The 20,949-nt window shown below is 44.9% G+C and overlaps 1 protein-coding gene across 4 annotated transcripts in view; it reads left to right on the forward strand.

The window, feature by feature from the left end:
- Positions 1–20,949, forward strand: part of pusl1 (pseudouridine synthase like 1) — a 75,044-nt gene that overhangs the window by 37,856 nt on the left and 16,239 nt on the right. For all 4 annotated transcript variants that reach the window (XM_052474228.1, XM_052474229.1, XM_052474227.1 and 1 more), the window contains exon 5: positions 11,587–11,757. In XM_052474228.1, the coding sequence (XP_052330188.1) occupies positions 11,587–11,757 (171 nt within the window). The remainder of the gene's footprint in view (positions 1–11,586; positions 11,758–20,949) is intronic.

A 20,949-nucleotide genomic window follows, 5' to 3' on the forward strand; every position in this document is an offset into this window, starting at 1 on the left:
GCTGTGGTGCAGGCCAGCCAAGTTCTTCCATACCGACCTCGACAAACCATTTCTGTATGGACCTAGCTTTGTGCACAGGGGCATTGTCATGCTGAAACAGGAAAGGGCCTTCCCCAAACGTTTCCCACAAAGTTGGAAGCACAGAATCGTCTAGAATGTTATTGTATGCTGTAGCGTTAAGATTTCCTCCACCAAACTTTACAGTTGGCACTATGCATTGGGCAGATATCATTCTCCTGGCATCCGCCAAACCCAGATTCGTCTGTCGGACTACCAGATGGTGAAGCGTGATTCATCACTCCAGAGAACGAGTTTCCAGTGCTCCAGTGTCCAATGGCGGCAAGCTTGACACCACTCCATCCGACGCTTGGCATTGCGCATGGTGATCTAAGGCTTGTGTGCGGCTGCTCGGCCATGGAAACCCATTTCTTGAAGCTTCCGACGAACAGTTATTGTGCTGACGTTGCTTCCAGAGGCAGTTTGGAACTCGGTAGTGAGTGTTGCAACCGAGGACAGAACATTTTTCAGCACTCGGCGGTCCCGTTCTGTGAGCGTGTCCCACCTACCACTTCGCAGCTTAGCCGTTGTGTCTCCTAGACGTTTCCACTTCATAATAACAGCACTTGCAGTTTACCGGGGCATATCTAGCAGGGCAGAAATTTGAACTGACTTGTTTGAAAGGTGGCATCCTATGATGGTGCCACTTTGAAAGTCACTGATTTCTACAGTAAGGCCATTCTACTGCTAACATTAACTATGGAGATTGCATGGCTGTGTGCTCGATTTTATACAACTTTCAGCAATGGTTGTATCTGAAATAGCCAAATCCACTAATTTGAAGGGGTGTCCACATACTTTTGTATGTACAGTACCAGTAAAAAGTTTGGACACACCTACTCATCCAAGGGTTTTTCTTAATTCTTTACTATTTTCTACATTGTAGAATAATAGTGAGGACATCAAAACTATGAAATAACATATGGAATCATGTAGAAACCAAAAAAAGTGTTAAACAAATAAAAATATGTATTTTTATTTTTTAAATTTGAGATTCTTCAAAGTAGCCACCCTTTGCCTCGCTGACAGCTTTACACCAAAGCTAACCTTGACTTGGAAGAGTTCCAGTGTTGTGTTGGATAGTCATAGCCAGCTAGCTAACATAGCATCTCTCTGTTATAGCCAGCGAGCTAACATAGCATCCCTCTGTTATAGCCAGCTAGCTAACATAGCATCCTTCTGTCATAGCCAGCTAGCTAACATAGCATCCTTCTGTCATAGCTAGCTAACATAGCATCCTTCTGTTATAGCCAGCTATCTAACATAGCATCCCTCTGTTATAGCCAGCTAGCTAACATAGCATCCTTCTGTCATAGCCAGCTAGCTAACATAGCATCCCTCTGTTATAGCCAGCTAGCTAACATAGCATCCTTCTGTCATAGCCAGCTAGCTAACATAGCATCCTTCTGTCATAGCCAGCTAGCTAACATAGCATACCTCTGTTATAGCCAGCTAGCTAACATAGCATCCTTCTGTCATAGCCAGCTAGCTAACATAGCATCCTTCTGTCATAGCCAGCTAGCTAACATAGCATCCTTCTGTCATAGCCAGCTAGCTAACATAGCATCCCTCTGTTATAGCCAGCTAGCTAACATAGCATCCTTCTGTCATAGCCAGCTAGCTAACATAGCATCCTTCTGTCATAGCCAGCTAGCTAACATAGCATCCCTCTGTTATAGCCAGCTAGCTAACATAGCATCCCTCTGTTATAGCCAGCTAGCTAGCATGTGTAACTCTGTGTTGTTGTTTGTGTCAATCTGCTGTGCTTTATCTTGTCCAGGTCACAGTTGTAAATGAGAACTAGTTCTCAACTAGCCTAGCTGGTTAAATAAAGGTGTTCTCAACTGGCCTACCTGGTTAAATAAAGGTGAAATAAAAAAATTAAAAGGAACATTGAGTTTTGTCCTCAGAACAGCCTCAATTTGTCGGGGAATGGACTCTACAAGATGTCGAAGGGGTTCCACAGGGACGCTGGCCAATGTTGACTCCAATGCTTCCCACAGTTGTCAAGTTGGCTGGATGTCCTTTGGGTGGTGGACCATTCTTGATACAAACGGGTCATTTTTGAGCTTGGAAAAACCCAGCAGCGTTACAGTTGTTGACACAAACCGCTGAGCCCGGCACCTACTACCTGTCCCCCAGAATCACCCGTGGTTTATTGTCTGTCCCCGAGAATCACCCACGGTTTATTGTCTGTCCCCCAGAATCACCCACGGTTTATTGTCTGTCCCCCAGAATCACCCACGGTTTATTGTCTGTCCCCCAGAATCACCCACGGTTTATTGTCTGTCCCCCAGAATCACCCACGGTTTATTGTCTGTCCCCCCAGAATCACCCACGGTTTATTGTCTGTCCCCCAGAATCACCCAGGGTTTATTGTCTGTCCCCCAGAATCACCCACGGTTTATTGTCTGTCCCCCAGAATCACCCAGGGTTTATTGTCTGTCCCCCCAGAATCACCCACGGTTTATTGTCTGTCCCCCAGAATCACCCACGGTTTATTGTCTGTCCCCTCAGAATCACCCAGGGTTTATTGTCTGTCCCCTCAGGATCACCCAGGGTTTATTGTCTGTCCCCTCAGAATCACCCAGGGTTTATTGTCTGTCCCCTCAGGATCACCCAGGGTTTATTGTCTGCCTCCCATAATCACCCACGGTTTATTGTCTGTCCCCCTAGAATCACCCACAAATTATTGTCTGCCTCCCATAATCACCCAGGGTTTATTGTCTGTCCCCTCAGAATCACCCAGGGTTTATTGTCTGCCAGAATCACCCAGGGGGTCCCCAGAATGGGTTTATTTCTGTCCGGTGGGTTCCATGCCCGTTTCCGCGCTGTGTCTCGGAATCACAGTTTATTGTCTGTCCCCTCAGAATCACCCGGACCCCAGGATCAGCCACGGTTTATTGTCTGCCTCCGATAATCTCACGGTTCATTGTCTGTCCCCCTAGAATCACGCCACTGACCCAGGGTTTATTGTCTGTCCCTCAGAATCCTCTGCTGGGGGTTCCATGCCCGTTTCCCGCTGGCCCATGTGAGTGACCCTGGCAACCTCTGCTGGGGGTGTGTGTGTGTGTGTGTGTGTGTGTGTGTGTGTATTCGTGTGTGTGTGTGCGTTTGTGTGTGCGTGCGTGTGCGTGTGCGTGCGTGCGTGTGCGCATGCGCGTGTGTGTGCGTGTGCGCGTGTGTGTGTGTGTGCTGCATGTCTCAGTATGCAAACCACATGTAGGGGGGAGACCCCAAAGCAATTCCTTACAGAGCAGCTCAGGAATCACACTCACTCACACTAAGACAATAGAGTTTGCAATATGTGAATACTGAAGGCAAATAACACACGAAGAATCAGCTAATTAAGGCGTGGAGATATCTGACCCAGACAGACATGAGGTGGAGATATCGGACCCAGACAGACATGAGGTGGAGATATCTGACCCAGACAGACATGAAGTGGAGCTATCTGACCCAGACAGACATGAAGTGGAGATATCTGACCCAGACAGACACATGAGGTGGAGATATCTGACCCAGACAGACACATGAGGTGGAGATATCGGACCCAGACAGACATGAAGTGGAGCTATCTGACCCAGACAGACATGAAGTGGAGATATCTGACCCAGACAGACACATGAAGTGGAGATATCTGACCCAGACAGACACATGAGGTGGAGATATCGGACCCAGACAGACATGAAGTGGAGCTATCTGACCCAGACAGACATGAAGTGGAGATATCTGACCCAGACAGACATGAAGTGGAGATATCTGACCCAGACAGACATGAAGTGGAGATATCTGACCCAGACAGACACATGAAGTGGAGCTATCTGACCCAGACAGACATGAGGTGGAGATATCTGACCCAGACAGACACATGAGGTGGAGATATCGGGCCCAGACAGACATGAAGTGGAGATATCTGACCCAGACAGACACATGAAGTGGAGATATCTGACCCAGCCAGACACATGAAGTGGAGATATCTGACCCAGACAGACATGAGGTGGAGATATCTGACCCAGACAGACACATGAGGTGGAGATATCTGACCCAGACAGACATGAAGTGGAGCTATCTGACCCAGACAGACACATGAGGTGGAGATATCTGACCCAGACAGACACATGAGGTGGAGATATCTGACCCAGACAGACACATGAGGTGGAGATATCTGACCCAGACAGACACATGAGGTGGAGATATCTGACCCAGACAGACATGAAGTGGAGATATCTGACCCAGACAGACATGAAGTAGAGATATCTGACCCAGACAGACACATGAAGTAGAGATATCTGACCCAGACGGACATGAAGTGGAGATATCTGACCCAGACAGACACATGAGGTGGAGATATCGGACCCAGACAGACATGAAGTGGAGCTATCTGACCCAGACAGACATGAAGTGGAGATATCTGACCCAGACAGACATGAAGTGGAGATATCTGACCCAGACAGACATGAAGTGGAGCTATCTGACCCAGACAGACACATGAAGTGGAGCTATCTGACCCAGACAGACATGAGGTGGAGATATCTGACCCAGACAGACACATTAGGTGGAGATATCGGGCCCAGACAGACATGAAGTGGAGATATCTGACCCAGACAGACACATGAAGTGGAGATATCTGAACTGACGCAGACAGACAGACAAAAGTCAGGATCAGAGAGAGGGCGAGCAAGAGAAAGAGGGAGGAGACAGGGAGGTGCAAGACAGAGAGAGATAGAGAGAGGGTGAGATGGGAGGGAGAGGGGGAGAGAGAGAGATAGAGAGAGGGTGAGATGAGAGGGAGGGAGGGAGGGAGATAAGGGGAGAGAGATGGGAGGGAGAGAGAGAGGAGAGGGAGGGAGAAGGGAGAGAGAGAGAGAGAGAGAGAGAGAGAGAGGTGAGATGAGAGAGAGAGCAAGAGAGAGAGAGAGAGAGCAATGAGAGAGTGAGAGAAGAGAGAGAGAGAGAGAGAGAGAGAGAGAGAGAGAGAGAGAGAGAGAGAGAGAGAGAGAATGGAGAGAGACAGAGAGAGAGAGAGAGAGAGAGAGACAGAGAGAGAGAAAGAGAGAGAGAGAGAGAGAGAGAGAGAGAGAGAGAGAGAGAGAGAGAGACAGAGAGAGAGAGAGAGAGAGAGAGAGGATAACAAAAGAGATGTTAGAGAATGGAGTGGTTTATGTAACAGGGAATGAGGAAAGTTGTAGCGTGAAGTGTTTCATCTCAAGAGTTTTTTTTTCACTCCTCGCCTACCACTACTCCCCTCGTCCTCCTCCCCTCCTCGTCCTCTCCTCTTCCTCCCCCTTCGTTTCCTCCTCTCCCCCCCTCTCCTCCACCCTCCCCTCTTCTTCTCCTCTCCTCCCCTTTTCTTCTCTTCACTTTTTTGGGAAAGTAGGCCAAAATAAGCTGCAGGCTTATACAGATGCACAACAACACCCACGCATGTATGTCTCTCCCTCTCTCTCTCCCTCTCGCTCTATCTGTCTCTCTCTCCCTCTGTCTCTCTCTATCTGTCTCTCCCTCGCTCTCTCTCTCTCTATCTGTCTCTCCCTCTGTCTCTATCTGTCTCTCCCTCTGTCTCTATCTGTCTCTCCCTCTGTCTCTATCTGTCTCTCCCTCTGTCTCTATCTGTCTCTCCCTCCCTCTATTCCCCCCTCCCTCTATTCCCCCCTCCCTCTCTCTTACATTTTCACTCTCCAATTATCTCTTGTTTTCTTTCCCTCAGCCTCTATCCATCCCTCCTTTCATCTCTCTCTCTTTTTCACTCCCTCCTCCTCCTCTCTCCCTCCCATCCATAAGGATCCCTGGTATTCAGCAGAACAGTGAGAGAACACTAGAGGGCTGCGCCTGAAAATAAACATCTTAGTTGACCATGAGGCCTCTGTTCTTTTGACCAATAAATTGGTCAAAACGTCCTATGTGTTTAAATCAACTATATGCACTGAGCTTGTCTGATGCTTTAAGCGAACTGTTTGATGAAATAATTAAGACTCACAAATGACTAGAGGGAGACCGACCAGCAATTGATTATATAGTCCGTGACTGTGACTAGCAGCCGTCGTCGTCCCCTCACGGCTGCAGTGACCACCACAGAACATCAACACTGTGTTGCTGAAGCTGCAACCAGCCATTTCTGACTGAATTTTTATTTATTTTTTATTTTACCTTTATTTAACTAGGCAAGTCAGTTAAGAACAAATTCTTATTTTCAATGACGGCCTAGGAACAGTGGGTTAACTGCCTGTTCAGGGGGCAGAACGACAGATTTGTACCTTGTCAGCTTGGGGGTTTGAACTTGCAACCTTCCGGTTCCTAGTCCAACGCTCGAACCACTAGGCTACCCTGCCGCCCCCAGCAGTTTAAATGCACCCCAAATGTTCTGTTACCCAAAATCCCTAATTTGTCTAGGAAAAACATTCCCTCAACCCTGGCTCTCTTTACGTGACATGTGTGTGCATCGTATGCACGTCATCAAATACCTATTCTTACGAATATTACTAGAGGTACGTTGGTTATGTAATTATTACTCCAGAATGCCCGTTATATTCCAGAGGACGATTCGGACGGGATTCGTTTTTTTTCTCCAAATTTCCCCCTGTAATTATTATTATATTATTATTTAAATAAATGGACAGTTGTTTTATTCGTGAAGACATGTCCAGGTGAGACAGTGACACGCTGATAACTTGATTCCCAAGTTTCTAAACCCGAACCATATTTGAATTGAGGAAGTGTGATCATAATCATTAGGGTATTTTAGTGATCCGTAGTACGCCCTAAATGCCGCCCAGCTTTCAGATGGGAGCTAAACAGTGCAAGTGCACTTGAGATGCATTTTTAAAGGGCTACGGATGAGAAAGTTAACTTATCATTTCCAAACCTTTAGGTTATAATATAATAATAATAGGTTAGTTGTATACTGCTGCTTTGGGTTGCATTAAAGAGGCTCAATATTTTTTAATGATGCATTTGCCAATATTCAGTTCACATACAGTGCCTTGCGAAAGTATTCGGCCCCCTTGAACTTTGCGACCTTTTGCCACATTTCAGGCTTCAAACATAAAGATATAAAACTGTATTTTTTGGTGAAGAATCAACAACAAGTGGGACACAATCATGAAGTGGAACGACATTTATTGGATATTTCAAACTTTTTTAACAAATCAAAAACTGAAAAATTGGGCGTGCAAAATTATAGTATATATATATATGCACAAAACATATAAACGAAAGCATTCACTGTGAAAGTTGATGAGCTACATTTCATATATAGTTCATGCACAGCGCCTTGTTTCGATTTCTCCAATCCGTTGTTGTTTTTTCTTGCTCAAACCGCGAGCAACACTTGTAAAACTCAGACACTTCTCTCAAGTGGGGCGGCAGCGTAGCCTAGTGGTTGTAGCGTTGGACTAGTAACCGGAATGTTGCGAGTTCAAACCCCCGAGCTGACAAGGTACAAAATATGTCGTTCTGCCCCTGAACAGGCAGTTAACCCACTGTTCCTAGGCCGTCATTGAAAATAAGAATTTGTTCTTAACGGACTTGCCTAGTTAAATAAAGGTAAAATAAAAAATAAAAAAACACAGGGATGTCGATTCACACAGAACTAGTATTATCAGAGGATCTTGGGAGTTTGTCAACAAAAAAACAGTAGGTTATTCTGTCTGGAATATTCTCCTGCCATGTAAAAATGATTGACATAGCAGATTTGGACAGGACTAAAGCTACAGATGTGGTGTGTTTTGTGTATATAATTACATTACCGAACCTCCCCCAGTAAAACGAATCCCGTCCGCAGAGGGCACAATAGGGCCCATAGCATAATCATAATCACATCAATAAATTGGTTCCAACAAACTCTGAACACTGGAACACGTGGAACAGCTAAATGGGATGCTGAGGACTTGACAAATAACTCGAAACAGGGGAATGTTTACTGAGGAAGTCAGATGTGTGGAATAAATGTGGCTAGTTGTGGAAAATACTGGAGATAAGAAACAAACACAATACCCCATAATGACATCACAATACCCCATAATGACATCACAATACCCAGGTGCTATATAGATTACAAAATAATTTTTTATGACTGTTTGGAACAGTCAACACAAAATAAATTATAAGCGTACCAGAGAGTCTGTTGTAACGATTATAGTTTTTATTTGCTAAGCTTTTATTACAGCAAAGACTAAAAACAGTCACATTCATTCGCAATTTCCCGAAATGGAACGTTTTATTTAATGTTTAAGCTAATTATTCAAGTTTTTATTTGATTCTTAAAGTAAAATGCTTGATTGTATTTCAAATCATAAATGATCATAAATGCTGTGTGAAGACTTGACCAATTAAATCATTGATTGATTGATACAGTAGTACTATATAAGTATTGAAATACATTGCATTTGTAAGTATTCAGACCCTTTGACTTTTTCCATATTTTGTTACAGCCTTATTCTAAAATGGATTAGATTATTTAATTTTTTAAAAATCTTATCAATGTACACACAATAACCCATAATGACATCACAATACCCCATAATGACATCACAATACCCCATAATGACATCACAATACCCCATAATGACATCACAATACCCCATAATGACATAACAATACCCCATAATGACAAAGTGAAACAGATTTATAAAGAAATTTAAAAAACTGAAATACCTTATTTACATAAGTATTCAGACCCTTTGCTATGAGACTTTAAATTGAGCTCAGGTGCATCCTGTTTCCATTGATCATCCTTGAGATGTTTTTACAACTTGGCTTGAGCCCACCTTTGGTAAATTCAAATGATTGGACATTATTTGGAAAGGCACATACTTGTCTATATGAAGGTACCACAGTTGACAGTGCGGCACTGGGAGACTAGTCAGGATCGAGGCAAAGATGAACGGAGCAAAATACAGAGAGATCCTTAATGAAAACCTGCTCCAGAGCGCTCAGGACCTCAGATGGGGGCAGGACAACAACCCTAAGCACACAGCTTCGGGACAAGTCTCTGAATGTCCTTGAGTGGCCCAACCAGAGCCCGAACTTGAACCTAATCTACTTTCTCTGGAGAGACCTGAAATTAGCTGTGCAGTGACGCTCCCCATCCAACCTGACAGAGCTTGAGAGGATCTGCAGAAAAGATTGGGAGAAACTCCGCAAATACAGGTGTGCCAAGCTTGTAGCATCATACTTGAGGCTCGAGGCTGTAATCGCTGCCAAAGGTGCTTCAACAAAGTACTGAGTAAAGGGTCTGAATACTTAAAAAAAACATTGTATTAATTAGCAAAACATTTTACTTTGTCATTATGGGTAAAAACAACGATTTAATACATTTTAGAATAAGGCTGTAACAAAATGTGGAAAAAGTCAAGGGGTCTGAATACTTTCCGAAGGCACTGTGCCTAAGTAAGTTACGGTATTAAGACTGAACAGGATGCGCTCTTAGACCTACAGCTCCATGGTGGTTATACTTCAGATGGCATTGAGGAGTACACCACATCAGTCACTGGCTTTATCAATAAGTGCATCGAGGACCTTTGTCCCCACAGTGACTGTACGTACCTACCCCAACCAGAAGCCATGGATTACAGGAAACATTCACCATGAGCTAAAGGTTAGAGCGGTTGCTTTCAAGGAGCGGGACTCTAACCCAGAAGCTTATGCCCCCTGACGAACATTCAAACAGGCAAAGCAGGACTAAGATCGAATCATACTACACCGGCTCTGACGTTCGTCGGATGTGGCAGGGCTTGCAAACCATTACAGACTACAAAGGGAAGCACAGCCAAGAGCTGCCCAGTGACACGAGCCTACCAGAAGAGCAAAATAGCTATGCTCGCTTGGAGGCAAGCAACACTGAGACATGCATGAGAGCATCAGCTGTTCCGGACGACTCTGAGATCACGCTCTTCGCAGCCGATGTGAATAATTCCTTTAAACAGGTCAACATTCACAAGGCCACTGGGCCAGACGGATTACCAGGACGTGTACTCCGAGCATGTGTTGACATTTTCAGCTTTTCCCTGTCTGAGTCTGTAATACCAACATGTTTCAAGCAGACCATCATAGTCCCTGTGCCCAAGAACACTAAGGTAACCTGCCTAAATGACTACTGACCCGTAGCTCTCACGTCTGTAGCCATGAAGGGCTTTTAAAGGCTGGTTATGGCTCACATCAACACCATAATCCCACTAACCTTAGACCCACACCGATTTGCATACCGCCCCAAACAGATCCAGATGATGCAATCTGCCACTTTGATCCTCAACACTGGGGCCCCTCAGGGGTGCGTGCTCAGTCCCCTCCTGTACTCCCTGTTCACACATGACTGCGCGGCCAGGCACAACTCCAACACCATATATTATTATTATTATCATTATCATTAAGTTTTCCGATGACACAACAGTGATAGATAGGCCTGATCACCGACAATGATGAGACAGCCTATAGGCAGGAGGTCAGAGACCTGACCATGTGGTGCTAGGACAACAACCTCTCCCTCAACGTGATCAAGACAAAAGGAGATGATTGTGGACTAAAGGTAAAGGAGGACCGAGCACGCCCCAATTCTCATCGACGGGGCTGTTGGGGAGCAGGTTGAGAGCTTCAAGTTCCTTGGTGTCCACATCACCAACAAACTATCATGGTCCAAACACACTAAGACAGTCGTGAAGAGGACACGACAAAACCTAGTAGTATTATTTCATATTTTTTTGTTTTTTTGCTATATGCTTCGACTAACAGCCTATCGACCAAATAATTGACCAGTGGACTAAATGGGGTCAGCCCCTAGTACAATACCAGTTCCTTTGTCAAATCAAAATCAAATCAAATTTATTCATATAGCCCTTCGTACATCAGCTGATATCTCAAAGTGCTGTACAGAAACCCAGCCTAAAACCCCAAACAGCAAGCAATGCAGGTGTAGAAGCACGGTGGCTAGGAAAAACTCTCTAGAAAGGCCAAAACCTAGGAATAAACCTAGAGAGGAACCAGGTTATGTGGGGAGGCCAGTCCTCTTCTGGCTGTGCCGGGTGGAGATTATAACAGAACATTGCCAAGATGTTCAAATGTTCATAAATGACCAGCATGGTCCAATAATAATAAGGCAGAACAGTTGAAACTGGAGCAGCAGCACGGCCAGGTGGCCTGGGGACAGCAAGGAGTCATCATGTCAGGTAGTCCTGAGGCATGGTCCTAGAGAGAGAAAGAAAAAGAGAATTAGAGAGAGCATACTTCAATTCACACAGGACACCGAATAGGACAGGAGAAGTACTCCAGATATAACAAACTGACCCTAGCCCCCCGACACATAAACTACTGCAGCATAAATACTGGAGGCTGAGACATGTGACCTGTTACCTTTTCCACCCCTTACAGTTGATTTGATTGATAGTCATATCACTCTTTTGGGAGCAGCTTACCTGTCTCTCAGGTGTTAAGAACAGTCCACACATTCCACACATTTTACAGGAATTAGCATACATATAACCCTTAACCTTTACCCTTTAACATATGCCCCCTGCTTTCTCTTCCTCCTGACAGTGACCTGGATGTTGGTGCGATGCGCAACGCTGCCTCCCTGCTGGTGGGTACCCATAACTTCAGCTCCTTCAGAGCCCTGAACTCTGAGACACCGTTTAAAGACCCGGTAAAGACCCTGGAGAAGGTCGGTCTGGAACTCGGAGACGCCTTTGTACACAAACACTTCCACAGGTAACCTCTGACTTTCGTATACAAAGACATTTACACAGGTAACCTCTGACCTCTAACCCTAACTGTGCAGTAGCCACAGTGTGTCAGAAAGCCTTTTAGTACCCAACACCATGTTTACATTGGTGGGGATTTGGATTAGTTTAAAACCCTCTGAATATTATTAGAATCAATCATTATTTTTCAGATCTGATCGTTTTAGTGGCCTCTACCTAGAAGCGGAACAATCCATAGTGGAGGTTAGAGGGGGGTGTTGGAGAAGCTTTGGTGAACTAAAATGGCTGTGGGGTTTATTCCTCTGAATGGGTTGTTCCTGTACCAAATACCATTTTCATGGCTTAATTATTAACCCCTGAAATATGGGTTGAGAGACAGATGGTGTGTAAGAGTATTCCTCTCTGTGAGTTAAAACCAGTCATATTTACATGCATGTATTCATTTGTCAAGGGACATCATATCATTGCACCAGATTTAGCTAGATAGCTCATTTTCTCTCGGCCAGAGCTCTGTGTACATACACTACATGACCAAAAGTATGTGGACACCTGCTCATCGAACATCTCATTCCAAAATCGTGGGCATTAATATGGAGTTGGTCCCCCCTTTGCTGCTATAACAGCCTCCACTCTTCTGGGAAGGCTTTCCACTAGATGTTGGAACATTGCTGCTATAACAGTCTCCACTCTTCTGGGAAGGCTTTCCACTAGATGTTGGAACATTGCTGCTATAACAGCCTCCACTCTTCTGGGAAGGCTTTCCACTAGAAGTTGGAACATTGCTGCGGGGACTTGCTTCCATTCAGCCACAAGAGCATTAGTGAGGTCGGACACTGATGTTGGGCGATTAAGTCCTGGCTCTCAGTCAGCGATCCAATTCATCCCAAAGGTGTTCGATGGGGTTGAGGTCAGGGCTCGGATGCAGGCCAGCAATGTTCTTCCACACCGATTTCAACAAACTATTTCTGTATGGACCTCGCTTTTAGCGCGGGGGAATTGTCATGCTGATACAGGAAATGGCCTTCCCCAAACTTTTGCCACCAAGTTAGAAGCACAGAATCGTAATTGTAATTGTATGCTGTAGCGGTAAGATTTCGCTTCACTGGAACTAAGGGGCCCGAACCATGAAAAACAGCCCCAGACCATTATTCCTCCTCCACCAAACTTTACAGTTGCCACTATGCATTCGGGCAGGTAGATTCGTAGCGTCGGACTGCCAGATGGTGAAGCGTGATTCATCACCCCACAGAACGCGTTTCCAGTGCTCCAGAGACCAATGGCGGCGAGCTTTACACCACTCCAGCTGACGTTTGACATTGAGCATGGTGATCTTAGGCTTGTGTGCGACTGATCGGCCATGAAGCCAGCGGTCCTGTTCTGTAGTGAGTGATGTAACAGTCGGTGGTCCTGTTCTGTAGTGAGTGATGCAACAGTCGGCCATCCTGTTCTGTAGTGAGTGATGTAACAGTCGGCGGTCCTGTTCTGTAGTGAGTGATGCAACAGTCGGCCATCCTGTTCTGTAGTGAGTGATGTAACAGTCGGCGGTCCTGTTCTGTAGTGAGTGATGTAACAGTCGGCGGTCCTGTTCTGTAGTGAGTGATGTAACAGTCGGCGGTCCTGTTCTGTAGTGAGTGATGTAACAGTCAGCCCGTCCTGTTCTGTAGTGAGTGATGCAACAGTCGGCCGTCCTGTTCTGTAGTGAGTGATGTAACAGTCGGCAGTCCTGTTCTGTAGTGAGTGATGTAACAGTCGGCGGTCCTGTTCTGTAGTGAGTGATGTAACAGTCGGTGGTCCTGTTCTGTAGTGAGTGATGTAACAGTCAGCCCGTCCTGTTCTGTAGTGAGTGATGTAACAGTCGGCGGTCCTGTTCTGTAGTGAGTGATGCAACAGTCAGCGGTCCTGTTCTGTAGTGAGTGATGTAACAGTCGGCGGTCCTGTTCTGTAGTGAGTGATGTAACAGTCGGCCGTCCTGTTCTGTAGTGAGTGATGTGACAGTCGCCCGTCCTGTTCTGTAGTGAGTGATGTGACAGTCGGCCGTCCTGTTCTGTAGTGAGTGATGTCACAGTCAGCCGTCCTGTTCTGTAGTGAGTGATGTAACAGTCGGCGGTCCTGTAGTGAGTGATGTAACAGTCGGCGGTCCTGTAGTGAGTGATGTAACAGTCAGCGGTCCTGTAGTGAGTGATGTAACAGTCGGCGGTCCTGTAGTGAGTGATGTAACAGTCGGCGGTCCTGTAGTGAGTGATGTAACAGTCGGCGGTCCTGTAGTGAGTGATGTAACAGTCGGCGGTCCTGTAGTGAGTGATGTAACAGTCAGCCGTCCTGTTCTGTAGTGAGTGATGTAACAGTCAGCCGTCCTGTTCTGTAGTGAGTGATGTCACAGTCGGTGGTCCTGTTCTGTAGTGAGTGATGCAACAGTCAGCCGTCCTGTTCTGTAGTGAGTGATTCAACAGTCGGCGGTCCTGTTCTGTAGTGAGTGATGTAACAGTCGGCCGTCCTGTTCTGTAGTGAGTGATGTAACAGTCGGCGGTCCTGTTCTGTAGTGAGTGATGTAACAGTCGGCCGTCCTGTTCTGTAGTGAGTGATGTAACAGTCGGCGGTCCTGTTCTGTAGTGAGTGATGCAACAGTCAGCGGTCCTGTTCTGTAGTGAGTGATGTCACAGTCAGCCCGTCCTGTTCTGTAGTGAGTGATGTGACAGTCGCCCGTCCTGTTCTGTAGTGAGTGATGTAACAGTCGGCCGTCCTGTTCTGTAGTGAGTGATGTGACAGTCGGCCGTCTTGTTCTGTAGTGAGTGATGTGACAGTCGGCCGTCCTGTTCTGTAGTGAGTGATGTCACAGTCAGCCCGTCCTGTTCTGTAGTGAGTGATGTAACAGTCGGCCGTCCTGTTCTGTAGTGAGTGATGTGACAGTCGGCCGTCTTGTTCTGTAGTGAGTGATGTGACAGTCGCCCGTCCTGTTCTGTAGTGAGTGATGTGACAGTCGCCCGTCCTGTTCTGTAGTGAGTGATGTGACAGTCGGCCGTCCTGTTCTGTAGTGAGTGATGTAACAGTCGGCGGTCCTGTTCTGTAGTGAGTGATGTAACAGTCGGCCGTCCTGTTCTGTAGTGAGTGATGTAACAGTCGGCGGTCCTGTTCTGTAGTGAGTGATGCAACAGTCAGCGGTCCTGTTCTGTAGTGAGTGATGTCACAGTCAGCCCGTCCTGTTCTGTAGTGAGTGATGTGACAGTCGCCCGTCCTGTTCTGTAGTGAGTGATGTAACAGTCGGCCGTCCTGTTCTGTAGTGAGTGATGTGACAGTCGGCCGTCTTGTTCTGTAGTGAGTGATGTGACAGTCGGCCGTCCTGTTCTGTAGTGAGTGATGTCACAGTCAGCCCGTCCTGTTCTGTAGTGAGTGATGTAACAGTCGGCCGTCCTGTTCTGTAGTGAGTGATGTGACAGTCGGCCGTCTTGTTCTGTAGTGAGTGATGTGACAGTCGCCCGTCCTGTTCTGTAGTGAGTGATGTGACAGTCGCCCGTCCTGTTCTGTAGTGAGTGATGTGACAGTCGGCCGTCCTGTTCTGTAGTGAGTGATGTCACAGTCAGCCGTCCTGTTCTGTAGTGAGTGATGTAACAGTCGGCGGTCCTGTAGTGAGTGATGTAACAGTCGGCGGTCCTGTAGTGAGTGATGTAACAGTCGGCGGTCCTGTAGTGAGTGATGTAACAGTCAGCGGTCCTGTAGTGAGTGATGTAACAGTCGGCGGTCCTGTAGTGAGTGATGTAACAGTCGGCGGTCCTGTAGTGAGTGATGTAACAGTCGGCGGTCCTGTAGTGAGTGATGTAACAGTCGGCGGTCCTGTAGTGAGTGATGTAACAGTCAGCCGTCCTGTTCTGTAGTGAGTGATGTAACAGTCAGCCGTCCTGTTCTGTAGTGAGTGATGTCACAGTCGGTGGTCCTGTTCTGTAGTGAGTGATGCAACAGTCAGCCGTCCTGTTCTGTAGTGAGTGATGCAACAGTCGGCGGTCCTGTTCTGTAGTGAGTGATGTAACAGTCGGCGGTCCTGTAGTGAGTGATGTCACAGTTGTCGGTCCTGTTCTGTAGTGAGTGATGTAACAGTCAGCCGTCCTGTTCTGTAGTGAGTGATGTAACAGTCAGCCGTCCTGTTCTGTGAGCTGGTGTGGTCTACCACTTCCAAATCATTGAAGATCAAATCCATTTTATCTTATTTCCATTGTGGTCCTCGTGAAACAAGATCCAACATGGTTGAACACAGTTTGACGGAGAGATAATAAAACATGTAAACAAAAGAAGAAGAACGTCTGTCTCATCACTGCAGTGACATCGTAGGGTACATTCATATGGGCAAAACCTTCTTTTACTTTATTTTTAAAGTATTGGCTGTGTGCTCGATTTTTATACACCTATCAGCAACGGGTGTTGAAGGAGTGTTTATATCATGTTGGCCATGTAGTGTATTTCATAAAGTTCCTATAATAAGAAACAGGAGAAGCCTGCTTGTGAATTATTGATAAGCCCAAAGCTTTCGCTGCACTTTTAGTATGGTGGTGTACACTCATATAGAGTAGTGGTAGGAGAGTATGAAGAGCACTGGAGAGACAGGGCAGGTCAGGACAGGAGGGGATTACACAAGGATCAGAGGAGTTCCAGAGGAGGAGAGCTTCTAGAATGCCGTTGCTGTTCTAGAATGTTGTTGCGGTTCTAGAATGTCATTGCTGTTCTAGAATGTTCATCGTGGTTCTATAATGTTGTTGCTGTTCGATAATGTTGTTGCTGTTCTAGAATGCTGTTGCAGTTCTATAATGTTGTTGCGGTTCTAGAATGTTGTTGTGGTTCTAGAATGTTGTTGTGGTTCTAGAATGCCGTTGCTGTTCTAGAAGGTTGTTGCAGTTCTAGAATGTTGTTGCGGTTCTAGAATGTTGTTGTGGTTCTAGAATGTCGTTGCTGTTCTAGAATGTTCATCGCAGTCCTATAATGTTCATCGCAGTTCTAGAATGCTGTTGCAGTTCTAGAATGTTGTTGCGGTTCTAGAATGTTGTTGTGGTTCTAGAATGTTGTTGTGGTTCTAGAATGTCGTTGCTGTTCTAGAAGGTTGTTGCAGTTCTAGAATGTTGTTGCGGTTCTAGAATGTTGTTGTGGTTCTAGAATGTTGTTGTGGTTCTAGAATGTTGTTGTGGTTCTAGAATGTCGTTGCTGTTCTAGAAGGTTGTTGCTGTTCTAGAATGTTCATTGCGGTTCTAGACTATTGTTGCAGTTCTATAATGTTGTTGCTGTTCCATAATGTCGTTGCTGTTCTAGAATGTTGCTATTCTAGAATGTTGTTGCTGTTCTAGAATGTTGGTGCGGGTTCTAGAATGTTGTTGCGGTTCTAGAATGTTGTTGTGGTTCTAGAATGTTGTTGCTGTTCTATAATGTTCATCGTGGTTCTATAATGTTGTTGCTGTTCGATAATGTTGTTGCTGTTCTAGAATGCTGTTGCAGTTCTATAATGTTGTTGTGGTTCTAGAATGTTGTTGTGGTTCTAGAATGTTGTTGTGGTTCTAGAATGCCGTTGCTGTTCTAGAAGGTTGTTGCAGTTCTAGAATGTTGTTGCGGTTCTAGAATGTTGTTGTGGTTCTAGAATGTTGTTGCTGTTCTCGAATGTTCATCGCAGTCCTATAATGTTCATCGCAGTTCTAGAATGCTGTTGCCGTTCTAGAATGTTGTTGCGGTTCTAAAATGTTGTTGTGGTTCTAGAATGTTGTTGTGGTTCTAGAATGTCGTTGCTGTTCTAGAAGGTTGTTGCAGTTCTAGAATGTTGTTGCGGTTCTAGAATGTTGTTGTGGTTCTAGAATGTTGTTGTGGTTCTAGAATGTCGTTGCTGTTCGAGAAGGTTGTTGCTGTTCTAGAATGTTCATTGCGGTTCTAGACTATTGTTGCAGTTCTAGAATTTTGTTGCTGTTCTAGAATGTTGCTATTCTAGAATGTTGTTGCTGTTCTAGAATGTTGTTGCGGTTCTAGAATGTTGTTGCGGTTCTAGAATGTTGTTGTGGTTCTAGAATGTTGTTGCTGTTCTATAATGTCGTCGGATGTTCTACAATTTTTTGTTTTATGTTCACTTTCCACAGTAACACAAAGTCCGATACAGACACAAGCACAGACACCAGTCTAACCCCTTATGTGAAACAAATGCTTTCTGTTCTTTATTATGTTCTTGTAATATTGAGAAATAGTTTTGGCATAAAACCTACTCTAAATGGTATTCCAGTTCCCATTCAATTTGTCAGTGTTCAGTTTGCCACATCAACATGTTATAAAACACACACATTATATTCTTCTATCCTCTTGGGGACCCAAAATGAATTTCCATTGAAAATCCTATTTTCCCGAACCCTAACCCTTAACCCAAACCATAAACCTAACTCCTAAACCTAACCACTAACCCTTTACACGTCATCATCAGACAGCACAGCAGCATTCACATTCATTTACATGTGACCCAGTTCTCACAATGTAGCACCTACAATGATTCCCTATTCTATCCCCTATTCTATACCCTATTCTATCCCCTATTCTATACCCTATCCCCTATTCTATTCCCTATTCTATACCCTATCCCCTATTCTATTCCCTATTCTATCCCCTATTTTATCCCCTATTCTATCCCCTATTCTATCCCCTATTCTATCCCCTATTCTATAGGTTATTCCCCCTAACATGTTATTCCCCTGACAGGTTATTCCCCCTAACATGTTATTCCCCTAACAGGTTATTCCCCTAACAGGTTATTGCTAACAGGTTATTCCCCTAACAGGTTATTGCTAACAGGTTATTGCTAACAGGTTATTGCTAACAGGTTATTGCTAACAGGTTATTCCCCTAACAGGTTATTCCTAACAGGTTATTCCTAACAGGTTATTCCCCTAACAGGTTATTCCCCTAACAGGTTATTCCTCTAACAGGTTATTCCCCTAACAGGTTATTCCTCTAACAGGTTATTCCCCTAACTGGTTATTCCCCTGACAGGTTATTGCTAACAGGTTATTCCCCTAACAGGTTATTGCTAACAGGTTATTGCTAACAGGTTATTCCCCTAGCAGGTTATTCCCTAGCAGGTTATTCCCCTAGCAGGTTATTCCCCTAACAGGTTATTCCCCTAACAGGTTATTCCCCTAACAGGTTATTCCTAACAGGTTATTCCCCTAACATGTTATTCCCCTAACAGGTTATCCCCCTAACAGGTTATTCCCCTAACAGGTTATTCCCCCTAACAGGTTATTCCCCTAACAGGTTATTCCCCTAACAGGTTATTCCTAACAGGTTATTCCTAACAGGTTATTCCTAACATGTTATTCCCCTAACAGGTTATTCCCCTAACAGGTTATTCCTCTAACAGGTTATTCCCCTAACAGGTTATTCCTCTAACAGGTTATTCCCCTAACTGGTTATTCCCCTGACAGGTTATTGCTAACAGGTTATTCCCCTAACAGGTTATTGCTAACAGGTTATTGCTAACAGGTTATTGCTAACAGGTTATTCCCCCTAACAGGTTATTCCCCTAACAGGTTATTCCCCCTAACAGGTTATTCCCCTAACAGGTTATTCCCCCTAACAGGTTATTCCCCTATCAGGTTATTCTCCTAACAGGTTATTGCTAACAGGTTATTGCTAACAGGTTATTCCCCTAACAGGTTATTCCCCCTAACAGGTTATTCCCCTATCAGGTTATTCTCCTAACAGGTTATTGCTAACAGGTTATTCCCCTAACAGGTTATTGCTAACAGGTTATTGCTAACAGGTTATTCCCCTAACAGGTTATTGCTAACAGGTTATTCCCCTAACAGGTTATTGCTAACAGGTTATTGCTAACAGGTTATTGCTAACAGGTTATTCCCCTAACAGGTTATTGCTAACAGGTTATTGCTAACAGGTTATTCCCCCTAACAGGTTATTCCCCCTAACAGGTTATTCCCCCTAACATGTTATTCCCCTAACAGGTTATTCCCCCTAACATGTTATTCCCCTAACAGGTTATTCCCCTAACAGGTTATTGCTAACAGGTTATTCCCCTAACAGGTTATTGCTAACAGGTTATTCCCCCTAACAGGTTATTCCCCTAACAGGTTATCCCCCTAACAGGTTATCCCCCTAACATGTTATTGCTAACAGGTTATTCCCCCTAACAGGTTATTCCCCTAACATGTTATTCCCCTAACATGTTATTCCCCTAACAGGTTATCCCCCTAACAGGTTATTCCCCTAACAGGTTATTCCCCTAACATGTTATTCCCCTAACAGGTTATCCCCCTAACAGGTTATTCCCCCTAACAGGTTATTCCCCTAACAGGTTATTCCCCCTAACAGGTTATTCCCCTAACAGGTTATTCCCCTAACAGGTTATTGCTAACAGGTTATTGCTAACAGGTTATTGCTAACAGGTTATTCCCCTAACAGGTTATTGCTAACAGGTTATTGCTAACAGGTTATTCCCCTAACAGGTTATTGCTAACAGGTTATTGCTAACAGGTTATTGCTAACAGGTTATTCCCCCTAACAGGTTATTCCCCTAACAGGTTATTCCCCCTAACATGTTATTCCCCTGACAGGTTATTCCCCCTAACATGTTATTCCCCTAACAGGTTATTCCCCTAACAGGTTATTGCTAACAGGTTATTCCCCTAACAGGTTATTGCTAACAGGTTATTGCTAACAGGTTATTGCTAACAGGTTATTCCTAACAGGTTATTCCCCTAACAGGTTATTCCCCTAACAGGTTATTCCCCTAACAGGTTATTGCTAACAGGTTATTCCTAACAGGTTATTCCTAACAGGTTATTCCCCTAACAGGTTATTCCCCTAACAGGTTATTCCTCTAACAGGTTATTCCCCTAACAGGTTATTCCTCTAACAGGTTATTCCCCTAACAGGTTATTGCTAACAGGTTATTGCTAACAGGTTATTCCCCTAGCAGGTTATTCCCTAGCAGGTTATTCCCCTAGCAGGTTATTCCCCTAACATGTTATTCCCCTAACAGGTTATTCCCCTAACAGGTTATTCCCCTGACAGGTTATTCCCCTAACAGGTTATTCCCTAACAGGTTATTCCCTAACAGGTTATTCCCCTAACAGGTTATTTGCTAACAGGTTATTCCCCTAACAGGTTATTCCCCTAACAGGTTATTCCCCTAACAGGTTATTCCCCTAACAGGTTATTGCTAACAGGTTATTCC

This window comes from Oncorhynchus keta, chromosome 21 (assembly GCF_023373465.1).
Source record: "Oncorhynchus keta strain PuntledgeMale-10-30-2019 chromosome 21, Oket_V2, whole genome shotgun sequence".
Taxonomy (NCBI): domain Eukaryota; kingdom Metazoa; phylum Chordata; class Actinopteri; order Salmoniformes; family Salmonidae; genus Oncorhynchus; species Oncorhynchus keta.